The 24,185-nt window shown below is 42.2% G+C and overlaps 1 protein-coding gene across 7 annotated transcripts in view; it reads left to right on the plus strand.

Moving 5' to 3' along the window:
• CC2D2B (coiled-coil and C2 domain containing 2B) overlaps positions 1–24,185 on the plus strand; it is a 1,917,855-nt gene that overhangs the window by 768,103 nt on the left and 1,125,567 nt on the right. For 6 of the 7 annotated variants that reach the window (XM_078643430.1, XM_078643434.1, XM_078643435.1 and 3 more), the window contains 2 exons: positions 13,883–14,023; positions 21,118–21,262. In XM_078643430.1, the coding sequence (XP_078499556.1) occupies positions 13,883–14,023; positions 21,118–21,262 (286 nt within the window). The remainder of the gene's footprint in view (positions 1–13,882; positions 14,024–21,117; positions 21,263–24,185) is intronic. The other variant, XM_078643432.1, reaches the window with a different exon arrangement.

The raw sequence follows: 24,185 nt of genomic DNA on the forward strand, positions 1-24,185 counted from the left end.
GTCATGTTAAAGTTGAGTTCTCATAAACTGTGAGATTGTGGGATGTCGCGAGTTTGTAGTAAATGCATTAAATAGCCCTGGCTGGCTGCGTCATAAAATATGCAAGTTGAGATACTGTCACGAATTTGAGCTTCAACTCGGGCACCTGCTTTATGTATATCTGTAAGTGCTTCCTGTTGAGGTTTAATTTTTGTGACAGGAGCATCGTGCCAGAATGAGTCCTGCCTGTGGACCGCGAAATTGCCGAAAATCCGCAAAATCCTCGAGCGGAACGGATTTTGCGCCCACACTTAATTTTTAGGACTTTTTTTGTTTTTGCATAGTATGATATATATCCTATTGGGGGGGACCAGGTTAGTGGGGAGGGTGGAGGCTCAGCTCAACATCACCTGGGACTGTTGGTCCCCGTACCTTATGTGATGGGTGGCTGGGGGTGTGTGAGAGCTTTTGGGGGATGGAGTTTTGGGTGGAAGGGGAAGTGGATGGTGGGGAGGGTTGGGTGGATGGGGGGAGTAATGTTGTTTATATTTTTTCATGATTATTGGTGCTCAAGGAAACGAGCAAGCATTGGTACAGTCAGGAAACGTTCTAGGTATCATCTGTTCAAGCTTGGTGAAGAACATGGCTCTCTCAAAGATGGCAGGTAGAAGGGGGGAATATTTGTATGTTCATGAAATATTTGTGGCTTAATTGACAGAAAAAAGAGGGTTATTGGCCAAGTGTGTACAATTTATGAAGGTTGATGTGCTTTGCCTGCAAGAAAATCCAGTTTTTTGAGAACCCAATCGCTCCCTCCAGAAGCACTGTTGCTTGGCATGAACCATTTGCCACACTTCTTATTCGTTTAAGTCTTTTTATTCAATATATTCCAATGTTTTTAAAGTTTCAATCCATTTTATCACATGAAATCCTTTCAATGTATAGCAAGTCTGATGCTGAAGGTATGCCCGTCCAGGCCTTTTCACGACAGCAGGACCGATACATGTTACATCCTCAGTAGTATTATTAATTCCCAATGCATTGAAAGGATTTCATGTGATGAAATGGATTGAAACTTTAAAAACATTGGAATATATTGAAAAAAAAGACGTAAATGAATAAGAAGTGTGGCAAATGGTTCATGCCAAGCAACAGTGCTTCTGGAGGGAGCGATTGGGTTCTCAAATAACTGGATTTTCATATTCACGCGGCCGTAGAGCGGACCGTGATTCCAGGATGCACGCATTTTGAGGGAATTGAGCATATCAAGAATGAGAAATACAGGTGTGCACTTCATACCATTGACTCAGTAATTGCCTGCAAGAAACCCATATCCCTTGTAGCAAAAGTGATTGGCCGAAGGAACTCGGTCTTGATCTTTTGGCATATACACGGCAAAGCACTACCATCAGGGGGGTGGCTATTTTGGCCCGTCATGGTCTTGGGACATATCAACAAGTTAAGAAGGATCAATTTGGAGGCTGGGCAATTATCAAATTTATAAATAATGGTGCCCTTTTTCAATTTGTTCTATTTTCGGATAAAATTAGGATGATCCTGCAGTTTTTAACTATTTAAGCATTGAACTTGCTACGTGGCCACACCCGTTAATTCTCGGTGGAGATTTTAATATCCATTTAGAGAGCAATTTCAACTTGTCTAGTGATTCTTTATATCAAGGGTGGAAAGTTAGGACCTTTAAGGCTTTACGGGGGTTAGTTAGGGAGCATGGGCTGGCTGATGTATGGTATATCAAATGTAGTCCTTCACCTCTGGAAGGGTACGCTCCTTAAATAATAATCCAATACTGAAATTTCCAAATGATGCTTTCATACATATATTTCAAATAAATATATTGTCAAGCGCAGTCATAATGTTAGTTCACAAGAGTAACAGAGTGATATCCCCGATGCATTTCAGGTCCAGCCCTTCTTCAGGGTTTTCTCCCTGTAACACAATAAAGTAATATGCCCAATAACCCTGGGTCCATAAGCGTTTATCAAGTAAAGACAGATAGTAATGGCAGCCCAAAAAAAGAGTGAAAGTGGTGTACCGTGATACAAGTGGTCCCAGTAGCAAGGTCAACAGAAAAGAAATATAAGTGCTCACGTAATGTAATGTAATGTAATGTAACAGTGTTTTTATATAGCACGGCTATCACTCCAGGGAGCATCTCGGCGCTGAGAACCCAGGATGATGGAGAGCGCTGGTTCAAACTGCTCATCTAGGCGGGCTCAACATATCAGATTAAACCTTTACACATTGTGTCTGGCAGGCTATAGATCCAGGTTTTTAATGATTTACTAAATACTGATTCAAGGGTGGTTTGAGGAAGAGGCAGGGGAAGTTGATCACAAGCCCTTGAACCCAAAACCGCCAGGGCTTTCCCTCCCTTAGTGATTAGTCTAAAGGTAGGAATGGTAAGCAGGTTTGCGTTTGAGGATCTCAGATTTCGCAATTGAAGGTATCGCTTAAAGCTCTTCTGAAGGTATTTGGGCCCTCGTGAATGAAAGGTCCTAAAAGTGATCAGTAGGGCCTTGAACAGTACCCGCTTGTGAATTGGTAGCCAGTGGAGCATATCCATCGCCGCTGTGGGGATGATCTCTTAGGCCACCTCAATACCAGTCTGGTTGCTGCGTGCTGGACCATCTGTAGCTTGTGCACAACCGCCTTGTTAGTACCTGCATATAGACTGTTGCAGTAGTCCAGCCGAGATGTTATAAGTGCCACCGCCACCGTTCGTCTGGCTGAGATTGGTAATAGGTCAAAGAATTTTCTCAGGCCTTTTATGATGCTAAAACAGGTACCCACCACGGCCAGGGCCTGTTGTTTAAAAGACAAAGTGGCATTGAACTTAATCCATAGGTTCCTGACTGCGTTAATTGTATTTGGGGGAACAATGGTATCTCCAGGCCACCACTGCTTGGAACTGAAATGATTATATTGGCCAAAAGGCAGAATTTCTGTTTTTCCTGAATTGCACCTCAGGTGATTGTTGCTCATCCATTTAAAGGTGGCTGAGAGGCAGTTCTTAAGATTTTCTTCAGCCTCTGTTATATCATCATCCAGCACCAGGATGAGCTGCGTATCATCCGCATAAGAAATGGTGTTAATCTTAAACGGTCTATAAGGATGGTATGTGAGACCGTGTCGAAGGCCGCGGACAGGTCCAATAGGACCAGGACGGCCTTCTTTCCCTGGTCCATAGCAGCCTGCAGTGTTTCCGTGGTAAAAAGGAGAGCTGACTCTGTGGAGTGTTGGGCCCTAAAACCTGCGTGATTTGGGTGCCAAACGTTGTTCTCCTCCAAAAAGGCGGTGAGCTGTCTATTCACAAATGTCTCAGTTAGTTTGCAGAGAACAGGTAAGCGAGATAGGTTGTACGTTTGTGAGGGTTGTGGGATCCGCTAGCTGCCTCTTTTGTGGGTGCTTTACCGCCGCTAATTTCCATTCCATGGGAATCATTGCTTGGTCAAGTGAAGAGTTTATTATATTGTTAATGATGGGATTGACAATGTCCACCATAGACTGCAAGACCAAGGGGGGACAAGGGTCGAAAGGGGAGCCTGATTTAATGGACAATATGGCTTTGTGAGTTTCCTCCAAATTAATGGGGGAGAAAGTGCTCATACTGGCGGTGTATATCACTGGGGGAATTTCTTGCAACAGAGTTTTGTGATTCATAAAGGTGTTCACTATCTTAAAGATCTCTTTCTGTTTCTTGTTATTGTTATTTATGGCTTCCGTGTAGAAATCTATTTTGGCAGGTTTTATCAGGACATGATATTGTCGCCTTGCAGCTTTATAGATACTGAGATCTTTACTCTCATAATTTCACCGTCATCTTCGCTCTAAAGCCCTCATTTCCCATTGTTTTCCTTTTAGAGGCACCGAGAACCATGGTGCGGATGTTTTCTTATTCCGTGCTTCCTTTCTGGGGGCTGTGGCACCTGACTCCTTACTGAGTTCCGTTATCCAATCCCCAAACAGCTGGTTATCCTTGATCGGGTCTCCTGACAAGGCCTCTTTTCTAGGGCTTTATTCATGAAATCAGGGTGTCCTATAAGGTTTTTCCAGCAGGGTTTTCCCTGTAGAGGCGTTATCGCTTTTGCTGTACTTTTGCCTGCTGGGCTATTCTTGACTAACAGTTCAAATGGGATAAAGTTATGGTCTGTCCATGTTTGCACTAAAGGATGTTTTACCTTGAGTGTTTCTAAATTAGAGCAGATACAGTCGAGGATATGTCCTGCCCTATGTGTGATATCTAGTGTGAGCTGTGATAGGCCTAGGACGCTCATTATGTCCTTAAAACAGGTTGCAGCCGGATCTGTGGGGGAGTCAAGGTGCAGGTTTATGTCCCCTAAGAGCGTGAAATTAGCAAACCTGAGAACTAGGTTACTAAGTACTTCCCCAATGCTTTCCCTGAACCCATTGTACTGCCCTGGAGGTCGGTAAATGATAAAAACATCATGACATGTGTTCAATGATGTCGTGTGTACCGCGCTCCATCCGTGCATTATCGTCTAAAAGGTGGCTAAGGAATGTATGGTATAGGCACAAACGGACGGACCCGGGATATACTTTTTACTCTCCCCCACATAATAAGCTGGTCCTTCTTGATTACTTTTTTGTATCATGTCAAATGGCAGAAGGAACCAGTATTAATACTCCCCCTAGGGTTATTTCAGACCACAATCCTATTGTTGTAGAGCTTCCATCTAGTGGGTTTGTAGAGGCTTCGAGGCCATGGACTTTTGAACGCAAGTTATTGCTGGATCAGTGGTATTGCGAGCATATGGTTAAGTGGGTGGCAGAGTTCTTTAACTTTAATAGGAATTCCGCTTCAGAAACTATAGTATGGGATGCTTTCAAGGCAGCCGTGCGTGGAGAGACTCTCAATTTTTCCTGTTATCGCCGAAAGGTGGCTGAGGAAAAGTTGAGGGATTGGGTGGAACAGGTCAGGTTGGTGGAGGTTCAGCTGTTGAGGAAAATTTGTGGTGGCCAAAGTATTGAAGAATGTCAGCTGTTAATTGCCATCATTAAGGCTAAGATACATCAGCATTTTGGCGAAGAACTTGCTATCAAATATGTGCAATATAGAACTGAAGCGTACGAACTCGGAGAAAATACGGGTAGGGTTCTGGCTAAGCGTCTACAACAGAGGGAAGTTTTAAATAGAATTAGTAGAATTCAAGATCAGTCTGGTCAAATTCAGGACTCCTCGATAGGGTCCTGAAGGTATTCCGGAACTTTTATCAACAGCTCTATACTGAGGAAGTAGATGAAGGACTAGACGGAAGTGGGGAGGAACCCTCAGAGGAATTTTTTGGAGATCTCCAAACTACTGAGATTACATTAGATCAAAATACGATCCTTGCAGCCCCAATTACTTGGGAAGAGATTGAAACAGCTATAACTTCTTTAGCTTCCGGTAAGGCTGTTGGCCCGGACGGGATTCCTCTGGAATTCTTTAGAACATTTTGGAATTTATTAAGACCAGACCTAATATCTCTATTTCAGTCAGCACAGAGGGGATGTATTCCTGATTCCTGGCGTAGGACTACTATAGTTGTATTTAATAAGAAAGGCAAACCAGAATTAAACCCATTCTTGAATAGACCTATCTCACTTATTAATGCTGACAGTAAGATTTATTCAAATATTTTAGCATCTAAACTAGGTGATATTACCAATCCTTTGGTCTCCATATGGCAGCATGGGTTCATTCCTGGGAGGGACACGACTGATCATGTCAGAAGAGTTATCTCACTTCTTGACTGGGCTCGGGCCACCGGGTCTCCGCTTGGGGTGTCCCTGTTGGATGCTGAGAAAACGTTCAACGGGGTCTCCTGGCAGTTCCTGTGGTCTGTCCTACGATGGAAGGAGATGGCTAATGAGTTTATCCAGGCAATTCAGGCTTTGTATCAACTACCGGTGGCCAGGATTCGTATTTAGGGACAGGAGTCCAACACGTTCTGTATAAGCAGGGGCACTCGGCAGAGGTACCCCTGTTCTCCCCTCCTGTTTTCACTATACATCGATCCCTTTCTTCATAAATTAGAACAATGCAGTAACATCAAGCCAGTGAAGGTTAATGATATTGAATATCAGACATTGGCCTATGCCGACAATGTCGCAATATTAACGTCTGATATCATCTTGGAATACTCTGCAGTTAACGATCGGGGAATAAAGATCTAGTCGTCTATCTTGCACAGTTTAATAGGTTGCTGGTGGAAGCAAAGTGGCCAGAAAACAAGAGAGCAGAGGTGCTCTATCAGAACCTAAAAGATTAGCAAAAGGATGCCTGGTCCAGGTACCCACCATACCAACTGTGGTCTCAGACCTTATGGACTTAGTTTTGGAAATAGATTACTGACACTGACAAACTGAAACAAGAGAAGAAAGGGTGAGAGATTTTTGCCTAAGTATACCAAGGTTTAAATGAGCAAGAATGGAGAATTGTAAGCGCATAGGAAATCATCACGGAGCTGAACCCATGCAGATAAGGACCATCCGGGGGCCTCTGACCAAGGAAGAAAAAGAGAAGAGAATACAAAACAACCTATGTTTATACTGTGGAGCAAGTGGACATCTCATGGAAATTTGTCTGATGAAACCAAAGGTATTGCAGAAGGGAAACTTGTGGCACATCCTGTAGGTGGAGTTGGACTGGTGAGTGCTGACAAAGAGACAACTCCAAGGACCCATCATCTAGCAAATACATTGCAAGCTTTGACTCCTCATTTAATTCAATCGATGACACTCAATTTTCACCATGTTACCCTGCCTGAGATTTTAGTGAAGATTGATTCAGGGGCCACAGGAATTTTTTGTGATTTTAAATTTGTGGCAAGGATTGGCTTAGAGACTATATGAAAGCACAAAAGTGAAGCAATTCGGTCGGTCGACAACCAATCTTTCATCAGGTCCTATTGTAAGCCACACAGAACAAGTGAAGTTAATTTCTCAAGAACGCCATCAGGAGATCGTTCAATTCAATTTGAGCAATGCTTCTCAGTTTCAGCTCATACAGGATTACCCTCGCTGATCGGATGTAATCCAACCATTGACTAGAGCACAAGAACCATAGTCATGAATTCTTAATTTTGTAAGGAACATGTTTTGGAAAGTATTCCCAGCCCCAAGAACCTAGTCCCACCACCATGTTATGTGATGGAGGAGTTTCAGTGTACATAATGCATACCAACGAAGTTCCCTCAGCATATGAAGACTTTGTGGATGTGTTTAATGAAGTTAAAGCTGAAAGACTCCCACCTCATCACTTCTATGACTATAAAATAGAACTGCAACCAGGCTCAAATTCGTCATGTAGCAGAATCTATGTATTGACTGAAACAGAAAATCAACACTTAAAAGATTACATCCAAAAATACTTAGCTAATGGATTTATCAAACCCTCTCAGTCTCCAGTTTCCTCACCTTTATTCTTTCCCAAGAAAGAAGGAGAGTTGAGGAAGTGCATTTACTATCGAGCTATCAACTGAATTACAGTGAAAATTTGTTATCTTTTACCCTTGATCTCAGTGCTATTGGACCAGGTGAAAGAAGCACAGATCTATACTAAACTTAACTTAAGAGAGGCTTACAACCTAATCAGGATCAGGGATGGCGATGAATGGAAAACTGCCTCCAGAACACAATGCTGTCTTTTTTATTATCAGGTCATGCCATATGGACTTTGTAATGCTCCAGCTGCCTTTCAGTACCTTATTAACAACATGCTTAGTGAGTTAATTGATAAATGTGCCATAGTCTACATTGATGTCATCTTAATCTACTCCAACACTGAAGAAGAGCATAGAGAGCAAGTGAGACGTATATTGCAAAAACTCAGAAAGAATAGCTTGTATGTGAAATTGGAAAAGTGCACTTACAGTGTCAAGTCAGTGGAATTCTTGGGATTCGTTCTGCTCCATGAGGAAATAACAGTGGATGAAATGAAGATAAGGCCACTTACAGAATAGAAGCCTCTAACCTCCGTATAGGAAGTTCAAAGTTTTTAAGGGTTCACCAACTTCTATTGAAGTATTACAAAATAATTTTCTCTGAAAATTATTCCTCTCACACTTCTGTTAAAGAAAGGAGTCACATTAACATTGTCTAAAGAGGCAGCAGAGACTTTTGAATCCTTGAAGAAGGATTTTACAATACCACTAATCTTATGCCATGCAGACACTTCAGAACTGTTTGACATGGAGACAGATGCATCACGCTTAGCAGTTGGAGGGTTGTTAGCTCAAAGACACAATACAATTGGGCAACTACGTCTGGTAGCCTATCGATTGAGAAAATTGACCCCAGTAGAAACTAATTATACAATTACAGAGAAAGAACTACTTGCAATAAAATATACATTCAAAGAATGGAGACATTATCTGATGGGAGCAAGACATACAGACATAGTATCCACAGACCATAGAAATGTAGAATTCTTAAGATCAGCAAGAACTTTAACTCCTAGATAACTTCAGTGGTCCTTGTATTTTGCTGATTATGATTTTGTGATCACTTATCTACCAGGAAACAAAAATGGGAATGCTGATGCTTTGTCACAAATTGATACAGGAACACAGAAGAGCTCAGTCAAGATTGAGAAGATAATTTGAGAGTTGAAAATCATAGGGGGCATGCCTAGTGGAAATTTGGAGGAACAAGTTAGAAAATCAATGAATCCAGAAGAAATGCAAGAGTGGGTTGACCAGATGCCTAAAAGGGAAATTCCGTAATCAGTTGCCAAACCAGGATAGAGGTCTGTTTCTACCCACTCAGGAATTGTAAGAAAAAGTTTTGGTGGCCACATATGAATAAAGATATCTAACAATATGTAGCCACCTGTGAGATTAGTTCTAGAGACAAATCACAGAGGCAGGACCCTAAAAAATTGTTGCAACCCCTACCCATTCCTTCCCATCCTTGGCATACATTGACCATGGATCTCATAGTAGACTTACCTTCATGTCAAGGGTCGAATACTATCCTAGTATATATAGTAACATGGCCCATTTCCTTGCATTTAAAGGTATACCTAGTGCTAAGCAAATTGTACAACATTTTAGTCATCACATAGTACGAGCCCATAGTGTTCCAAAGGTAATTATTTCAGACCAAGGTTCCCAATTTCTATCCCATTTCTGGAAGGCTTTTACTAGTGCGTTAAACATTGAGACAAGGTTTTCCACTAGTTATCACCTAGAGAGAAATGTACAGATAGAAAGAGCTAATCAAGACTTAGAACAGTATTTGAGGATGATCCTTTTAGATCAGGTAGAAGAGTGGCCAGATCTACTTTAATCTGCAGAGTTCTGACACAATAACGCAGAAAAATGTGTCCACAGGTTACTTGCCGATTTACCTGAACTACGTTATACACCTACATTCCTTAGTAGATTTTAAGGATATCATGGTCCTGGCAGTAAAGGGCCTAGTCCTACATTTACTCTTAGTACACCAATCAGCAGTAGACATTTTGACACAAGCTAAATAGTGTTACAGATTACCTGCAGACAAAACGAGAAAACAGGAGCCAAACCTTCAAATTGGAGACACGGTTTGGCTTAGCTCTAAACACCTTGGACCTTAGAGGAATTCAAAACTTCAACCTCGTTTTGTAGGACCATGCTCTATAGAGAAGATCATAAACCCAGTGACTTTTCAATTGGAACTGCCCCAACATGTTAAAGTACATCCGGTGTTTGATGTCTCATTGCTAAAGAAGGTACCACATAATCTGCAAGTGATACTACTACCAAAACCTCTGCAACTGTAAGAAAGTTTAGAATTTGAAGAGAAGATAATCCTGAAATAAAAGAAAGTAAAGGAACAGGTCTATTATTTAGTAGACTGGAAAGGTTATAGACCGGTCTTGGGAACTACATACTTACATTCATGCACCCAGATTAACAATGGCCTTCCATAAGAAATGTCCTATTAAGCATCAGCCAGGAGATCCATCATTTTGAGAGGGTACTGTCAGGATCCAGAAGAAGAGAACAAGAGAATTACCCCATTTTGTTTGTGCAGTGAAATGCAACATTACTCAGCAGGAGTGCAAGTTGGCACGAGAGAAATCCCATGATGGCTTCCTGTGAGGTTTCTAGAGTCCCACACTAGTTGTTTTAATCTGGCCATTGGAATGTTTGTAGGGTGTTTGGTTTGGAATGTAGTGCGTGTGTTAACCCTGAAGTGGTGCATATCACTGAGGAATTCAACTAGGGTGCATAATTTCTGAAGAGGTCAGGTCTAGTTAGGATAGTGACGTTGCCTTTAATACATCTTTTTTGTAGCGTTTAGGGTCCATGTTCCTCATCTCCCAGGTCAGTGTTTAAGGTGGGGCTAGCGGAATTAGTGTGTTGCTATTGCTTAACCTCTCTAAGGACTAGAGTCTCATCAATGCTCAAACTAAGCACAAAAGGAAGCGTTTCCTTCCTGCACAGACTCATTACACCCCAAAACTTCCACAATGAGGAAGCGTCTTCAAGTCACTAATCTCCAGAGTAATTAGTGTCTCAGTCAGACCCCGGTGTTTGAAGACTAAATCAATGCTCGAGGCTTGGGGCATATTGTGATTAAGGCGTTTAGTCAAGCTCAGGACAGTATATTTGGAATGAGAAGTGCTATAGTTTAAAGGAGATTAAATAGAAAAAACTATTCACAAGAGAAAGACGATTTCATCGCAATACTTACCAAGCGGTTCCCACTGGAGCTGCAGCCTTCACTTGACATTCTGAAACACCTCAGGATCACACAAGTATTCCTGTTGAGAGAAAAAGAAAAAAACACATCGAAAACAATTGTATTTTAAAGATGTATAACTGCAATATTGCAACAGCATCTATTCAATAGAAGGAAAGGAAAGCCAATGTTTTATGGGATATGTAGGCATATTATTGAATGTTGTAGAGTAATGTATATAAATATATATATCAAGTAAGAAGTAGGAAGGTAAAGGTTTTGGCTGATAATAATTTTTCTTGCATTTCAACTACTTAACAGCGGAAACCACATCTGAAGTGAAGGTTAGCAAGATAGTGAGAAGAACTAATGATTTGGACAAAGCAGTCTATTCTTCCTCTCCCCATACCTTTCTCCCCCTCTGAGCACACCTGTTCTCCAGTATAAAGAAACATGGAGAGTTGGTGGGTTTTAGGAGAGGTACTGGGATTTATGGTCTGATTTGTATCTTGGCGGATGGGATACTCCATCAGAAATGTGTTGAATGACCCGTCTGCTGTATTACAAGTGCATTATTTCCTATGGCACTTTTAATACAGCAGACGGGATATCCATCATGTTCTTGACGGAGTATCCCATCCGCCAAGATCCAAATCAGGCCTAAAGTCATCATTTTGCTGTTGTGAAAGTTGAGAATGCATACAGTAAGTCTGACAGGGTCACGCACTTTTCCTCAAGGTAACTTTTACAAATGTTTTTTTTTTTATATCAATCCAGTATCCTGGGTTCAATGTGCGGTATAGAGGTTCTTTCGATGGTGTGCTTCCAAATTCAAGAGGTGAGAAACAGATTTCACTATGTCAGATAGACCTTTTCAATATTCTTGAATGATGTCATCAGTAATTGAAACAAGTTTAGCTGAAGGACTATGAGCCAATCTCCTTGCTCTTCCCATCAATAATTAATGGAGCAAAAGACCAGTCTTTTTGTCAGGAAAATTTCTGATACCTATCAAGACAAGAGGAAGAGCATCAAACTAGTAAAAGCACATACTTTGGCCAATTTTTTAGGTCCAGCATTCAAGACCTCTTGTGTATACTTTAGTACATACTTATATACTTTAGTATATAATTGTATGTGTATGGACTTTGTGGGCTCTGGAGATCAGCCCTAGGACTTATCTGCTTCGGCTTAGGAATTTATTTCTGTTCAACTGCCTCTATTTAACTGTCTTGATAGAAAATGACCAGCAGAGGTCAGTATAATACCAGATTTGTTTTCTGCTGAGGGGCTTTCTTTTTTTTTATTTTTCTGGCAACTGCCTCTAGTTAACTTTCTTGATAGGAAACGACCAGCAGAGGTCAGTAAAATACCAGAATCACTTTAGCTCTAGATTACAGTCCATAGAAATTGTCTTCCACGAGCACCCGTAGACAATAATATTTTTTTCAAATCTTGTATTTTCAGTGATATGACCACCAAAGGCCCTGATTTCATGTAAAAACAGAGCTTTAGACTATACCATTTCAATCTGAAAGGCAATATTTCTCTCCACGTGTTCCCATACCTGGCGTGTCACACAGTTTGGGCTTACTTTCCCTCCATGTTAAAGAACAGTAGATGTTTCAGCAACCAGGCTAACCTGCTGCATTGCTAAATACATATAAGGTCCTAAAGGCGAGAACATTTGCATTGCAAATGCTTGTTCTTTATGGTTCTATTTTTTCTATCAACTACTCCAAAGATTGAGTACGGTAACAGCAATGGAACCTCTAGGCAATTTAGAGAGTGGTACTTATCAATTGCACAATCTCATTCTTAAAATGTGAGCCACAATCTGTCTCAATAGAGAGAGGCAGGCCAAATCTTGGTATTAATTCCTTCAACACAAGTTTGGCAAGTGTAAGGCTGTCTGATTTCCAGATGGAATAGGCCTCATCCCATTTAGAAAACAAGCAGACGTTCACAAGAATACATTTAAGACCATTGTAAACTGGTATTCCAACAAAATCTGCTTGGAGTCTAGTAAATGGGGTCTTTGACTGCCAATATGACTCATTAGAACACAAGTCTTGTGTCCTTGATTATTCTTTTGACATGTTAAACAATGGCTGCACATCTCTTCAGCAACATTTCAACATTTTCAATTCACACACTACTTAGTATTCACGATGGAATCTCATCATGAGGGTGACTAACTCTGTAAATTCCTGGCCATGGAATGCAATACATATTTATGTTCAGGAGTAACATTATATATCCAGGTAATTTCTCTTCTAACCCAACATTTTCCAATTTAATTTCTCATCACTTGAGTGGAACATACTGCATAGGTAGCCTTTATCACTCCATAATTTTCCCCTAAACAGTAAACATCAACAAAGTCAGATCTACCTGTCCATTAGAGACCTTCCTCAGTTTGTTCATTTTGTCAGGTGTACACATATGGTTTGATTGCACAACCTCTTCCTTCAGGCCACAGGTGCTGCAATAAAGTCAGCATCCAGTAATTGTGAATGCAGAGGTAGAACTTTGCTGTCCCTTGTAAGACTACATGCTTATTTTGCAGGTCTTTTGTAGTCCTGTGTTGTTAATATTAATGATTTCGAATTCTATATACTGTGATGGTTTGCTACATCCTATGCAACTCAAAAACATTTTCAGGTTGCGCACCAGCTGCAGTGCAAAAACAGCCATTCCTTAGTGACCCAAGAATAATACATTGATTCCCTGCTATCATAAGCCTGCAGTATATGTAGGCAGTTACATCAAAATTGTCCTGCAGAAAGCCACGAACTAAATATATGTGCAGGTCTAACCTAGATCCTACATCACTTTGACTCATGATGACCTCTTCTAACTTTATTAGGGGTTCCAAAAAATTAATGGGGACAAACGAAGTATTATTTGTTTGTAATTTCAGTATACTACAGGGTATCTTTATCCATGAATACATCAACCCAACTAATTTACAATTGGAGCAACAAAGATTACATAGCTACAGTCATTTAATTACAATTCTGTCCTCATGGTTAAAGTTGGGAATTGTGTGTGATTTCCGCGATAGGGAAGAGATATTTTTCATTAAAATTATTCTTTTCCTCAATGGGTAGTTAACTTTTTCTTTGGTTAACTAATATAATGCTTCACTGCAGTTTATGTAATGAAGTTGGTCTGTGCTATTATGTCTTCTATTTTGTTATCGTTATAGAGACACCCAAAGTCTCCTGGACATCGAAGAACAAAAAGATGCATCCTTAAAACATAATATGGTAAAGGTCTGGAAGCAAATAAAATCCCTTCGCATGCGACAAGGATATGTTAATACACCTGTAAAGCTACAGTTCAAGAAGTAAGCAAACTTTATTGTCTATTCCCCAAAATGTAAAGTGTGCAAAATCAAAAATATATGTGGTTATTAAATGAATATTAATAAGGCATATCTCTCCAAATCAACAAAAAATAAAAACAAATTCAATGATGGCTGGTGACATTTAAAAGTGGTGGGCCATAAAGGTTGGTTATGTGTGCACTGTGGAGAGCGAGCATTGCAAGCAAGCCTGAGCATCATAAGAGGGGAAATAAAATAAAATTAAATACAATTGAATTAAATTAAATAATAAATAAAACCACCTAACTTGCACTAGCCGCATCTCTGACTTGGTGGTGCAGCGAGTGCAAGGTAAGTGGTTTTATTAATTGTTTTATTTTACTTTCCCTATCCCGTCGTCTGTCCGCTTTCTACCCCACCATCCCACACCCACACCACCCCACCACTGCTACTTGTGCAGGCTGCGCCCGGTTTGCCATCTTGAATTACTACACTGCCTCTGGTGACCCTGATGATCTTAAGAAGGCGAGAGAAATTAGATTTGCCTTTATCTGCATGATGTGGAATCTATATTCTGACATACTCCGGTGCCTTTATATGGCCATTTGTTATTTTGCAGCTTTAATCATAGTGTTTAAAAAATATATATATTTACTTTGAACTCTGCTCACCACTTTTTCGTGGATGACCTTGTAACAAGTACATTTGCTGAATAATTGTTTACATAACCACCAAGGATAAACTTGCGGTACAGTATGCTTTCCCATGAGAAATAAAAACAGACTTGCACCACTGACAGCATGGGATCTTGTCCTATATACCCATAGTCTCTTTCTCTCTCAAAGTATTGATACAGTCTAATAGGTATTGTGAGTGATGCTAGCTTGACACTGCCTTTGAGGTAGTGATTGAAATCTCAACCTGCCCGTCCCAAAAAACTGTAACTAAGGGGCCGATTAGGATGGCGGACGGACTTGCGTCCGTCCGCCACCCCTGAGTTGGAGGGACCGTCCGCATGGGCAGCGGCGGTCCCTCCATAGCAATTAGGATGTGACCGCCACCCTGGCGGTCACATCCTGTATGTTTTACATTGCGGCGGATGCTGCTTGAAGCAGCATCCGCCGCAATGCAAAAAACGAAAGGTGTGCATTTGCATGCACAAAGCGGCAGGCACCGCGCGGTGCCTGCCGCTTCGTGCACGCAAGGGCAGGGGGGTACCATAGGTACCCCCCATGTGCACCCCCCATGCAACCTTCACCCAGGGGGCCCGCAACGGGCCCCCAAAGTGACTGTCCTTATGCTTTTCCACGGCGGAAAAGCCGCCGCGGAAAAGCATGACTCACCCTGCATCCTAATATGGCTGGCGGTGTCTGATAGACACCGCCAGCCATGTTATTGCTTTTCCGCCGTGGTCGCCTTCCGACCGCGGCGGAAAAGCGGCGGACTGATTGGGAGACCCACCAGCCATCCTGATTTGGCAGTGGGTCTTTCAGGCCTCCTCGGCGGATTTCCCGCATACTCCGGGCCGGCGGTGGCTTCCGCCGGCCCGGAGTATGCGGGAAATCCGCCATCATAATGACCCCCAATGTGTTTTATGAGGTACTTAATTTAACATTGTGCCTGTTATTAGCAATTCCTGGAAACCTTCTATAAAGTAATGTATCAACATGAAGTCCAGAACAGCTTTAGTGATGTATGTTGTTTGACCTGGTCCTCTCTGCAGAGACATCCCCAAACCTTTCTGAATTTCGCCCCTCCCGTTCTCTGAATTTTTTGTTTTTTCAGCTGTAGGGCTCTGTGCACTTTACCACTGCTAACCAATGCTAAAGTGCTTGTGCTCTCTTCTTTAAACATGGTAAAATTGGTTTGCCTCTGATTGGCACATTTAATTTACTTATTAGTCCCTAGTAAGGAGGTACAGCACGTATCCGTGTCTTGTAAATTAAATCTCCAAGTGGGCCTGCAGTACTTATTGTACCATCCACTTAAGTAGCTCTTTAAGCCATGTCTAAGGCCTGCCATTGAACCCTGTCTGTTAAACTGCCAATATGACCTGGCAAAATAAACCTCCCTTTTTAATACATATACGTCACTCCTAAGGTAGGCCCTAACAGGCCATTGGGCCAAGTGCATTGTATATAAAAAGTTGGACACATACTTTTGAGTTTTACATGTCTTGGTAGTGAAAAACTCCTAAATTAATTTTTCACTACTGTGAGGCCTACCTCTCCCGTAGGATATCATTGGGTTAGCTTATTACATTTAATAAGTGATTACATGTTGGGTAATAGGTAGAAATGTAATGTTTGATCTCAAAAGAATTGTAATTTAAAATCCTTTTTGATAGTAAAGTTGGATGTTTAAGTCACAATTCTGAAAATGCCACTTTTAGAAAGTTTGCATTTTCTTCTCCTAACAGTTTGGTGCCTGCAGTCTGTGGTCTGGGTCACATGATTGTGATTAGAGTGGCAGTTGTCCTTTGTGTATTTCTCACAGACAGTAAGACACAGGGGGTCTAGGTGTTGGCAGAAAGGGCCATCCTGCCAGGATGGGAGGGCCAGAGATATTTCCTGTTCTGAACTACAGGGACACAAAAATCTCCAACAACTTGAACCAGGCACCTGAGTCTTACATTATAAGTAGTGCCCACTCTGTCCTGGACCCCCGGTAAAGGTGCTAAAGGTGCCCAAATATCCCAATACCAAAACTTTGCACTTGGAAAATGTACAGCTAAAAAGTTCCTTGAGAACCTAAAGAAGATTGGGACCTAACTGCTCACTATTCCGCTTAAGATGCGTTGCCGGTCAGCCTGAATTCACAGTAGCTCCCGCTGCATTCTTCTCGGCAACAGCAAATCTGTTCCACAGCTGCTTACAGAAGGGGTATCTGGCTTCGTGGAGCACTCAAAGGCTGCAGGTTCATCCCACTGGAGATTTTCAACTTCCGTACAAGTGATAAAGTCTGGATGTAGAAAGATTAACTGTGATTTCATTCAACTGCTCCCCATTGACAATTCTTACTCCCCAGACACTGCCAGCTGCCTTGCCCTGCTGAACTTTACCTTCTCAGACATTTTTCCGAAAATGTTCTTCTAATGCTGACGGTAATCCAATCAGCTTCTTGTATTCGAACCATGCTCCATCGCAGTCAGCCTTAAAAGCGACTATACCCCCATCTCGCGTGACAGAGGCCCTCTGTTGGCGCTTTGATCTTTTAGGTGCTAGTTTTTACAAAAACTTAAAAGTCTGGTTCTACTGATTGGATTTTTGTCATTTTGATGTCAAATAATTTATTACAATGTTCTCTCTTTTTCTAAATTGGAGTGGGATTTTTCTTGTGTTTTCACTTTATTACTGTTTAAGTGATGCATAAATACTTTACACATTGCCTCCAAGTTAGGCATGACAAATTTTGTGCCAAGCTACCAGAGGGTTGAGCACAGGATCATTTAGGGACTTTTGTGATCCACCCTGACAAGGATTGTGATTGTTTCTGGAGAAGGGATTCCACCTCCTCAGGCAAAATCCCAATTTGTGACATATGCTCAACAAATTTTCATTCCCAACACTTAGGCCATCATTGCGAGTTAGGCGCAGCAGAATTCCTGCCCAATCACAAGTGGCCTGGTGTTTTTGCACCTAGTTTTCCCAGGTGTGAAACACCAGACTCTGTTTTACTGGCTGGAAACCCTAGCCAGAAAAATTACTTAGGTCTTCTATTTGGCCAATGTGGGAGCTTGCAGTGCTCCTCCCTGACACAAACACTTCTTCCGTTTCACTCACATAAACTCCCTACCTCTCTTGCTCCACCTCTGCCCTGCACAAAATCCACTGCTCCCATGTCCCACCTGGTCAGCGCAGGTGGTAAATGGGTACATGAAAACCCTTGAAATTGTAAATTCTGCCTACCTTTACTTCTGTAAAAACAGATCTGCACAGTTTTTGCCCATTCCATGGGGTTTAACTTGTAATTGCATGGTACCTTCTTTTATTGAGGCCCGATTTGAAGCCAGCTTTCAGCCACTAACTCATCGGCGACCACTTTTTCTCTATAAAAGTTTCTAAGGCATAAGGCACACGTTCCACCAGGGTGAACCTAGTCCCTTTAGCCGAAACGCACTCCAGCATGGTCGCCCTTAACTTTTGAATTTGACGATAGCACTTGGCATTGAGCCCATTACTTTTTTTTAAAAATGGGGACAATAATTGATGTGCGCCACGACCTGGGCACACCCAGACTACAAACAGTTAAATATGGAAGTGAGTACAAGAGTCCAAAACCCTGGGTCCTCCCTAAATAGATCAAACGGGACACCATCCGGTCCTGGAGCCTTCTTACACCAACTCTCTGCAATCGCTTTAAAAACCTCTTCCTCACTCAACTCAAGATTTAAGCACAATAACAACTGAAGTGCATTGTCGGCCCTGCTTTCAATAGCATACATCCCAGAAAAATGCACCAGCCAGGCCTCAGCCGGATTATGAACTGTTACTTTATCTTGAGGTATTAGCAGGGATAGAACAGACCGCACAGCTTTCCAGAAGGATTGCGAGTCTTTAAGTTGACAAGCAGTCACAATGGATTCCCATTTCTCCTCTTTCATGGCCAATTTCCTTCTCTTTAATGCTTGCTCATAGATCTTTCTGCTGGCTATAATGGCACTCTGCTCTCTTGGGGATTGCTTTAAGGCAGTGTGTAGAGATACATTTGCCGCTCTACATTCTTTATCAAACCATGATTTAGTATGGAGGCATGGCTGGGCAATGGGTCCAGATAACATCTCTTTTATCCACAATAAGAAGTTAGTCAAATGATTTAGTATAAGGGCTGGATTGGGAGTTACCAGATTGCAGCTGTTCACCGATGCCTTACTGTTTCAGACTACCTGGGACATAATGTGATTCAAATTCGCAGTTCGCCACACCACTCTGCGCCCTGCATCCTCCCTGATTAAAATGTGGGTAGGCATTAGCTTAGACTTGTGTTGCGCAGGGGGTAGTCATTAATTGTGCAGTAATGGGATTATGGATGATGTAGATCTGAATGAAGACCTCGCTGTTTTTAATCATTAAAAACGTACTCTGGGAGGTAGAAATATAATCTATAGTGCTCCCAGCAACCCGCCCTGTAAATGATGGAACATCACAACCAGCAGAATTAGGGGCCTTATTGGCCAGACCCTGTTCGGCCAGTATGGAAAATAGAACCCGTCCCCTAGTCGCCATTATGTTGCAATCAGCTTCTCGAACAAATGGTTCAAAAGTTGTTGATGATAGAGAGGGCAGGTGCCCTAATTTTGCGTTAAAATCTCCTGCCACCATCAAGTTAAGGGGAAGTTCAGCCCGCGCCTTTTTTTTTCAACAAGCGTGCCAATCACTGCACACAGATCCTGTGAAATTACAGTCGACCTTAATAGAGGGGATTATTATTATAAAAATTCACCATGTGGACCTTATAGTTATCATTCCAGCTAAGACAAAAAACCTGCACCTGCCCCTGATCCAGAAGAAGGGGAGAAATAGAATAACCAATATTTACTTTAAACAAAGCAGTCAACCCCCCTTTTGGCTCGACCTGCTGGAGACGGTAACGCTGGCAGACTAAAGCACGTAAATCCATCAAATGCTATATCTTTCAGTTCCTAAGTTTCCTGCATAAAAACTATATCTTCTGAATAGTTAAAGATTTGAAATTTTGTTCCAATAATGCCTTGGGGCTATTGCAACCGAATCTGCTTTTTTGCATTATCCATACTCACTGGTGTGTCTGATGTATGAATAAGGAGGGTGCACCACACTGCATACATTCCATTTTTGTATTACATTTAGCATGCTAGCGAAAAATGAGCACAATATCTTCATCTTCAAGCATTTTGGGGCCTTGGTTCTAGGGACCAACATTGCAACATTAACATTTAAAATGGCCCATCACAGGAGCAAGGCCCCATTGTGATGTCGGGGTAAGATCAGTTTCTGCTGAGCAAAATGCATGTACAATTCGGTACCTTTATTTTTCTATGTGGAGTAGTGTGGCTCACTGGTTAGAGGCGGCAGATCCGGGAGCAGAAATCGGCCCGGGACCAGGGTTCAATTCCCGACGCGGCAGGGTCGTGGACCAGGGTCAGCGGACTTGACAATTCTCGCCTTGGTGCCTACTCTAACCTGGGGTCCCACTCGGCAACTCTGGGCATTAGCTTGCCTAATCTCCACAACGGCCCCATCAATGCCCGGGATGCCTGGCTCCACCTTGGGGATTCCCAGTAGGGACCATCCCATAGGGAAAGCCAGGACGGGTTCCCCAGCGGTATACAGCGCCGGGACGCCCCTTTGCTGGGGCAGCTGTGCGCTTTACAAGTATACGACATTTAACATTTATGTGGGTTGAAGGCAAACATGGGACAATGAAGCACTGGGGAAAGGGAGGTGACTAAAGATCCATGCTTAAACATTGTCTTTTTGACATTGTATTGTATTGTATTGAATTCTAGGTTTGTATAGTTACTGCCTATGTTGAATGTAGTGACAAAGACACCCACCAACTTTTCTTCATTGCCAGAGTTTTTGCCTGACTGGCATGTCTCTAATTATGTTCCACTGATTGTGTCCTTAGTGCAATTGTATAAATACTTTTTCTTCAGTTTGCTTTTCCAGTCCATCACTTTTGTTGCAGTAACCCAGCCCTTGATCACTGTGGCTGTTGCATACGGTAGACTATCTGGAGGGCTACCACAAAAAAAGTAGTTCATGTATGTACTTGTGTTCATGGCCTGTCTGCTCAGGCGGACCTGTCTTTTAAAGGTCATGGTCCTGCTGTTCCCATGTTTCGTAACCCTCTGTTAAGGACGATACCTCAAGATTCACCCCGGGATAAAGACATGTTGACAGCTAATTAAGTGGTATTTCATATGCATATATGCAGATATGACTACTATTAACTGAAAAGTAGCCAAAATCTGTCTCTCATAATGGTGATGTTATGATTAGTGTTCATAATTATTCGGTCTGCTGCTAAAGTACATCTGTGCTTTTTGTGCCAGTATGCAAAATAAACTGTAATTTGTACTTGCAGTTTTGCTCACTGTAACCAACCTAATGGGATTTTTTTTGTGCTTAAAGAAGATTGACAATGATAGACCAAAGTGAGGCTGGAGACTGCAGAAAACAAATTTCACCAACTGGCATTCCACAAGAAGATACTGAAAAAATGAATGTTGATAGTGATCTTCGAAGTGGACAATTGGACAATTGTATTAAGTTTGAGGTATGTTTATTTAGATTAGAATATATACTTAACACAGTCAACATTTTCTCGTTTTCGTTGCGTGTGCAGCTCTGTAGATAATCGCAGGTCTGTTCACAAAGGCATTTTGAAGTATGTAAAATAATTATGCATTACAACTTCCAGTACTCATAAACGCTTTTGTGAAGTGGCCCCCATGCATTGCACTGAGTAATTAACTGGCATGCAGCTACGGAGGGCGGATCAATGGATATTGGCCTACACTAATGAACTGCTCAGAACATGAGCTTTATGTTTTAACTGTATCTGCGCTGCATTCGCCCGTCACGGCGATCGCTCCAGAGACACTGCCTTTACCTGCCTGACTTTAAAATGGCAGCCGCAATATCCCTCGACCCTAGTCTACACACATCTCGCTGCAATATTTGTTTTCCTATGTAATGCTGAACCCCAACTTTGCCAGCGCTCTCTTCACTCTGTGGCCCTTTGACCCGTTATACCTGCTCATTCACTCACTTGAGCCCATGAGTGTAGCAGCAACTGAAGGAGCTATAAACAAAATGGTCTATGTTAATGCTGTACTTTACCTGTAATATCATTACCACCAACATTTGCTGTATTGGGGCAGCAGATCCCAGACAACTGAACCAACGACCCAACTATCAATACCCCCTACAGCAGTGAGGGTCTCTCTTACCAGCCTGACTGTCCCTAAGATGGCCGCCAAAAGTGGGCTTTCCACAAAAGCACTCTTTCTCCCCTCGTTGGTGATGGATCCAGGATTTGCTCTCTGGGCATTTAGAGACCTCTCTGAGAGTGACCACAGCGGCAAGGGAGACACGCTCAGTAGAGGATTGGGAGTGATCCCACTACCACTGGGATCGTAGCACCGTACACGTGACCTGTGCTTGCGATGGAGGTTTGGACGTTGCCCCCCAGGCAGAAACCGTAACTGTCTGTACGTACTGCGGTGCCCGAGCAACCTTGGCCGATACCCGGTGGAGCTGTCCAATGCAGCTACAGAGGAGTTTGGCTCTGGTTCACCTCTCAGCCGTCACCTACCCAGCCGGACATTGAACATTGTTTTCCTCATCTCCCCGTTGTGTCTCTTTTTCCTCCCCCTCCTCCTCCCTCCATGATTCATTATCCGCCCCCTAGGTAGAAATCTTAACTGTCTGTACGTGCCACGGTGCCTGAGCAACCTTGGCAGATGCCCGGTGTAGGTGTCCTATGCAGATTTAGAGGAGTTTGGCTCTGGTTCACCCCTCGGCCGTCACCTACCCAGCCGGACATCAACATTGTTTTTCTCGTCTCCCCATTCGGTTTCTTTTCCCTCCCCCGCCTCCTTCCTCTGTGATTCATTGTCTGCCTCCCCTTTTCCAGTCTGACCTTTTCTGCGTCCCCTAAAGACTTTCCCCCTTGCCATTTTTTCTATGTTATGCTATGCTTTAGTAACTCATGTTACTATGCTATACTGTCTCCCTTTCTATGTTATGCGACGCTCCAGAATCTGATGTAACTATGTAACAATGTTCTGAAATAATGTCCTACCTCATGTAAAGTGCTCTGATACCTCCGGGTCTAGCCAGTGCTATATAAAACTTTTCAAATAAAATAAATAAATACATTTTTAGATGTATCTATGACATTATCTGTCACATTTCCTGTACACTTTTACATTCAGACATAGGTAATGAAAAATTTCTAATTTTTTTACTTGTACTTATGCAAGAATGGACGACCCAATTATACGGAAAGGATGACTCGATTATGTGAGAAAGCAAATCATATGCCAAGGAAAGGTGAATTATGTGCCATTAAAGATACACTACTCAGCACATTCTGTGACATTTGCATGTAACTTTTTTGAGATCTTGAGACTTTAATTCCAAAGGGATTCCAAGCTAGAAAAAATACATAGAAGTCTCAGGAGTCCAAACTATGCACATGCAGCAGACCCTGTTCAAAATGTAATTCATTAGCACTTTATGATTTTGTCTTGAATGGAAGCACAGGTATCTTTTAATAGTTCTTTCTACCTCTCAGAGTTAAATAGTTTGGGTAAAACATATACAATTTGGCACTCCGTATAAAATGAGCATACATGTATCCACTTCTTTATTTTCCACATCCCAGCTACCTTTTACAAGGGAGCCGCTCTTGATTGTTTGTTCACTGTGTGACTCATGTTTTTTTTAGTTCCCAGTCCTTCTTTCGTATTCCACCAACCCTGAAGGTTTGAAATAACGCAACCAAGGTTTCCTAATACTACAGTGGTACCGCAACCTTTACCTGTTGCCTCTTCCCAGCGCACGCAATGTGACCCCTGTTTTCGTGTGTAACTGCTATCTCTGGAACTTCTGTGTTAGGATAGGATCATGAATGTATCAGAAACATCACCAGGTCCTAATACCATTATAACTGTCATCCCTGGGACACCAACAGATGCTCAAATGTTAAGACATTTGTAGACAACAAGGGCCACCCTACTCAAATGGAACCAGGGTATCTATTATATAGCGAGGAACAGTGGTTTCTGTGGACAATGTGTGTGATATCTGGTAATGGTTAGCTCATTGGCAATGTTTCTGGGTGAGGAGTTGTCGAAGAGAGAAAAGTACCATATACAGCAAGACATTTATGAATATTTGCGTTTTATGTAAATACGTAATCAACTTGCGGGGTGTCCCAAGCGAACATAGAACCTAAATATCAAATTTGTGACAGTTTGTGACATACAAATAGGTTTAAAAAATACAAAAACCACCATTCCATAATATTCAGTAGTAAGTCACAGCCATCTAGTACAATAGTAGGGGCTGAGGAATGGTTTGTATTGGGATAGTGTCGACAGCGTTTTGACCCCACCATCAATAGTGCTGCCACTGAAGGTGGGGACGACGAGGTTGCTGCTGTTTCCGAGCCTACGTGGCTTTTTTTGCTG

This window comes from Lissotriton helveticus, chromosome 5_1 (assembly GCF_964261635.1).
Source record: "Lissotriton helveticus chromosome 5_1, aLisHel1.1, whole genome shotgun sequence".
NCBI lineage: Eukaryota > Metazoa > Chordata > Amphibia > Caudata > Salamandridae > Lissotriton > Lissotriton helveticus.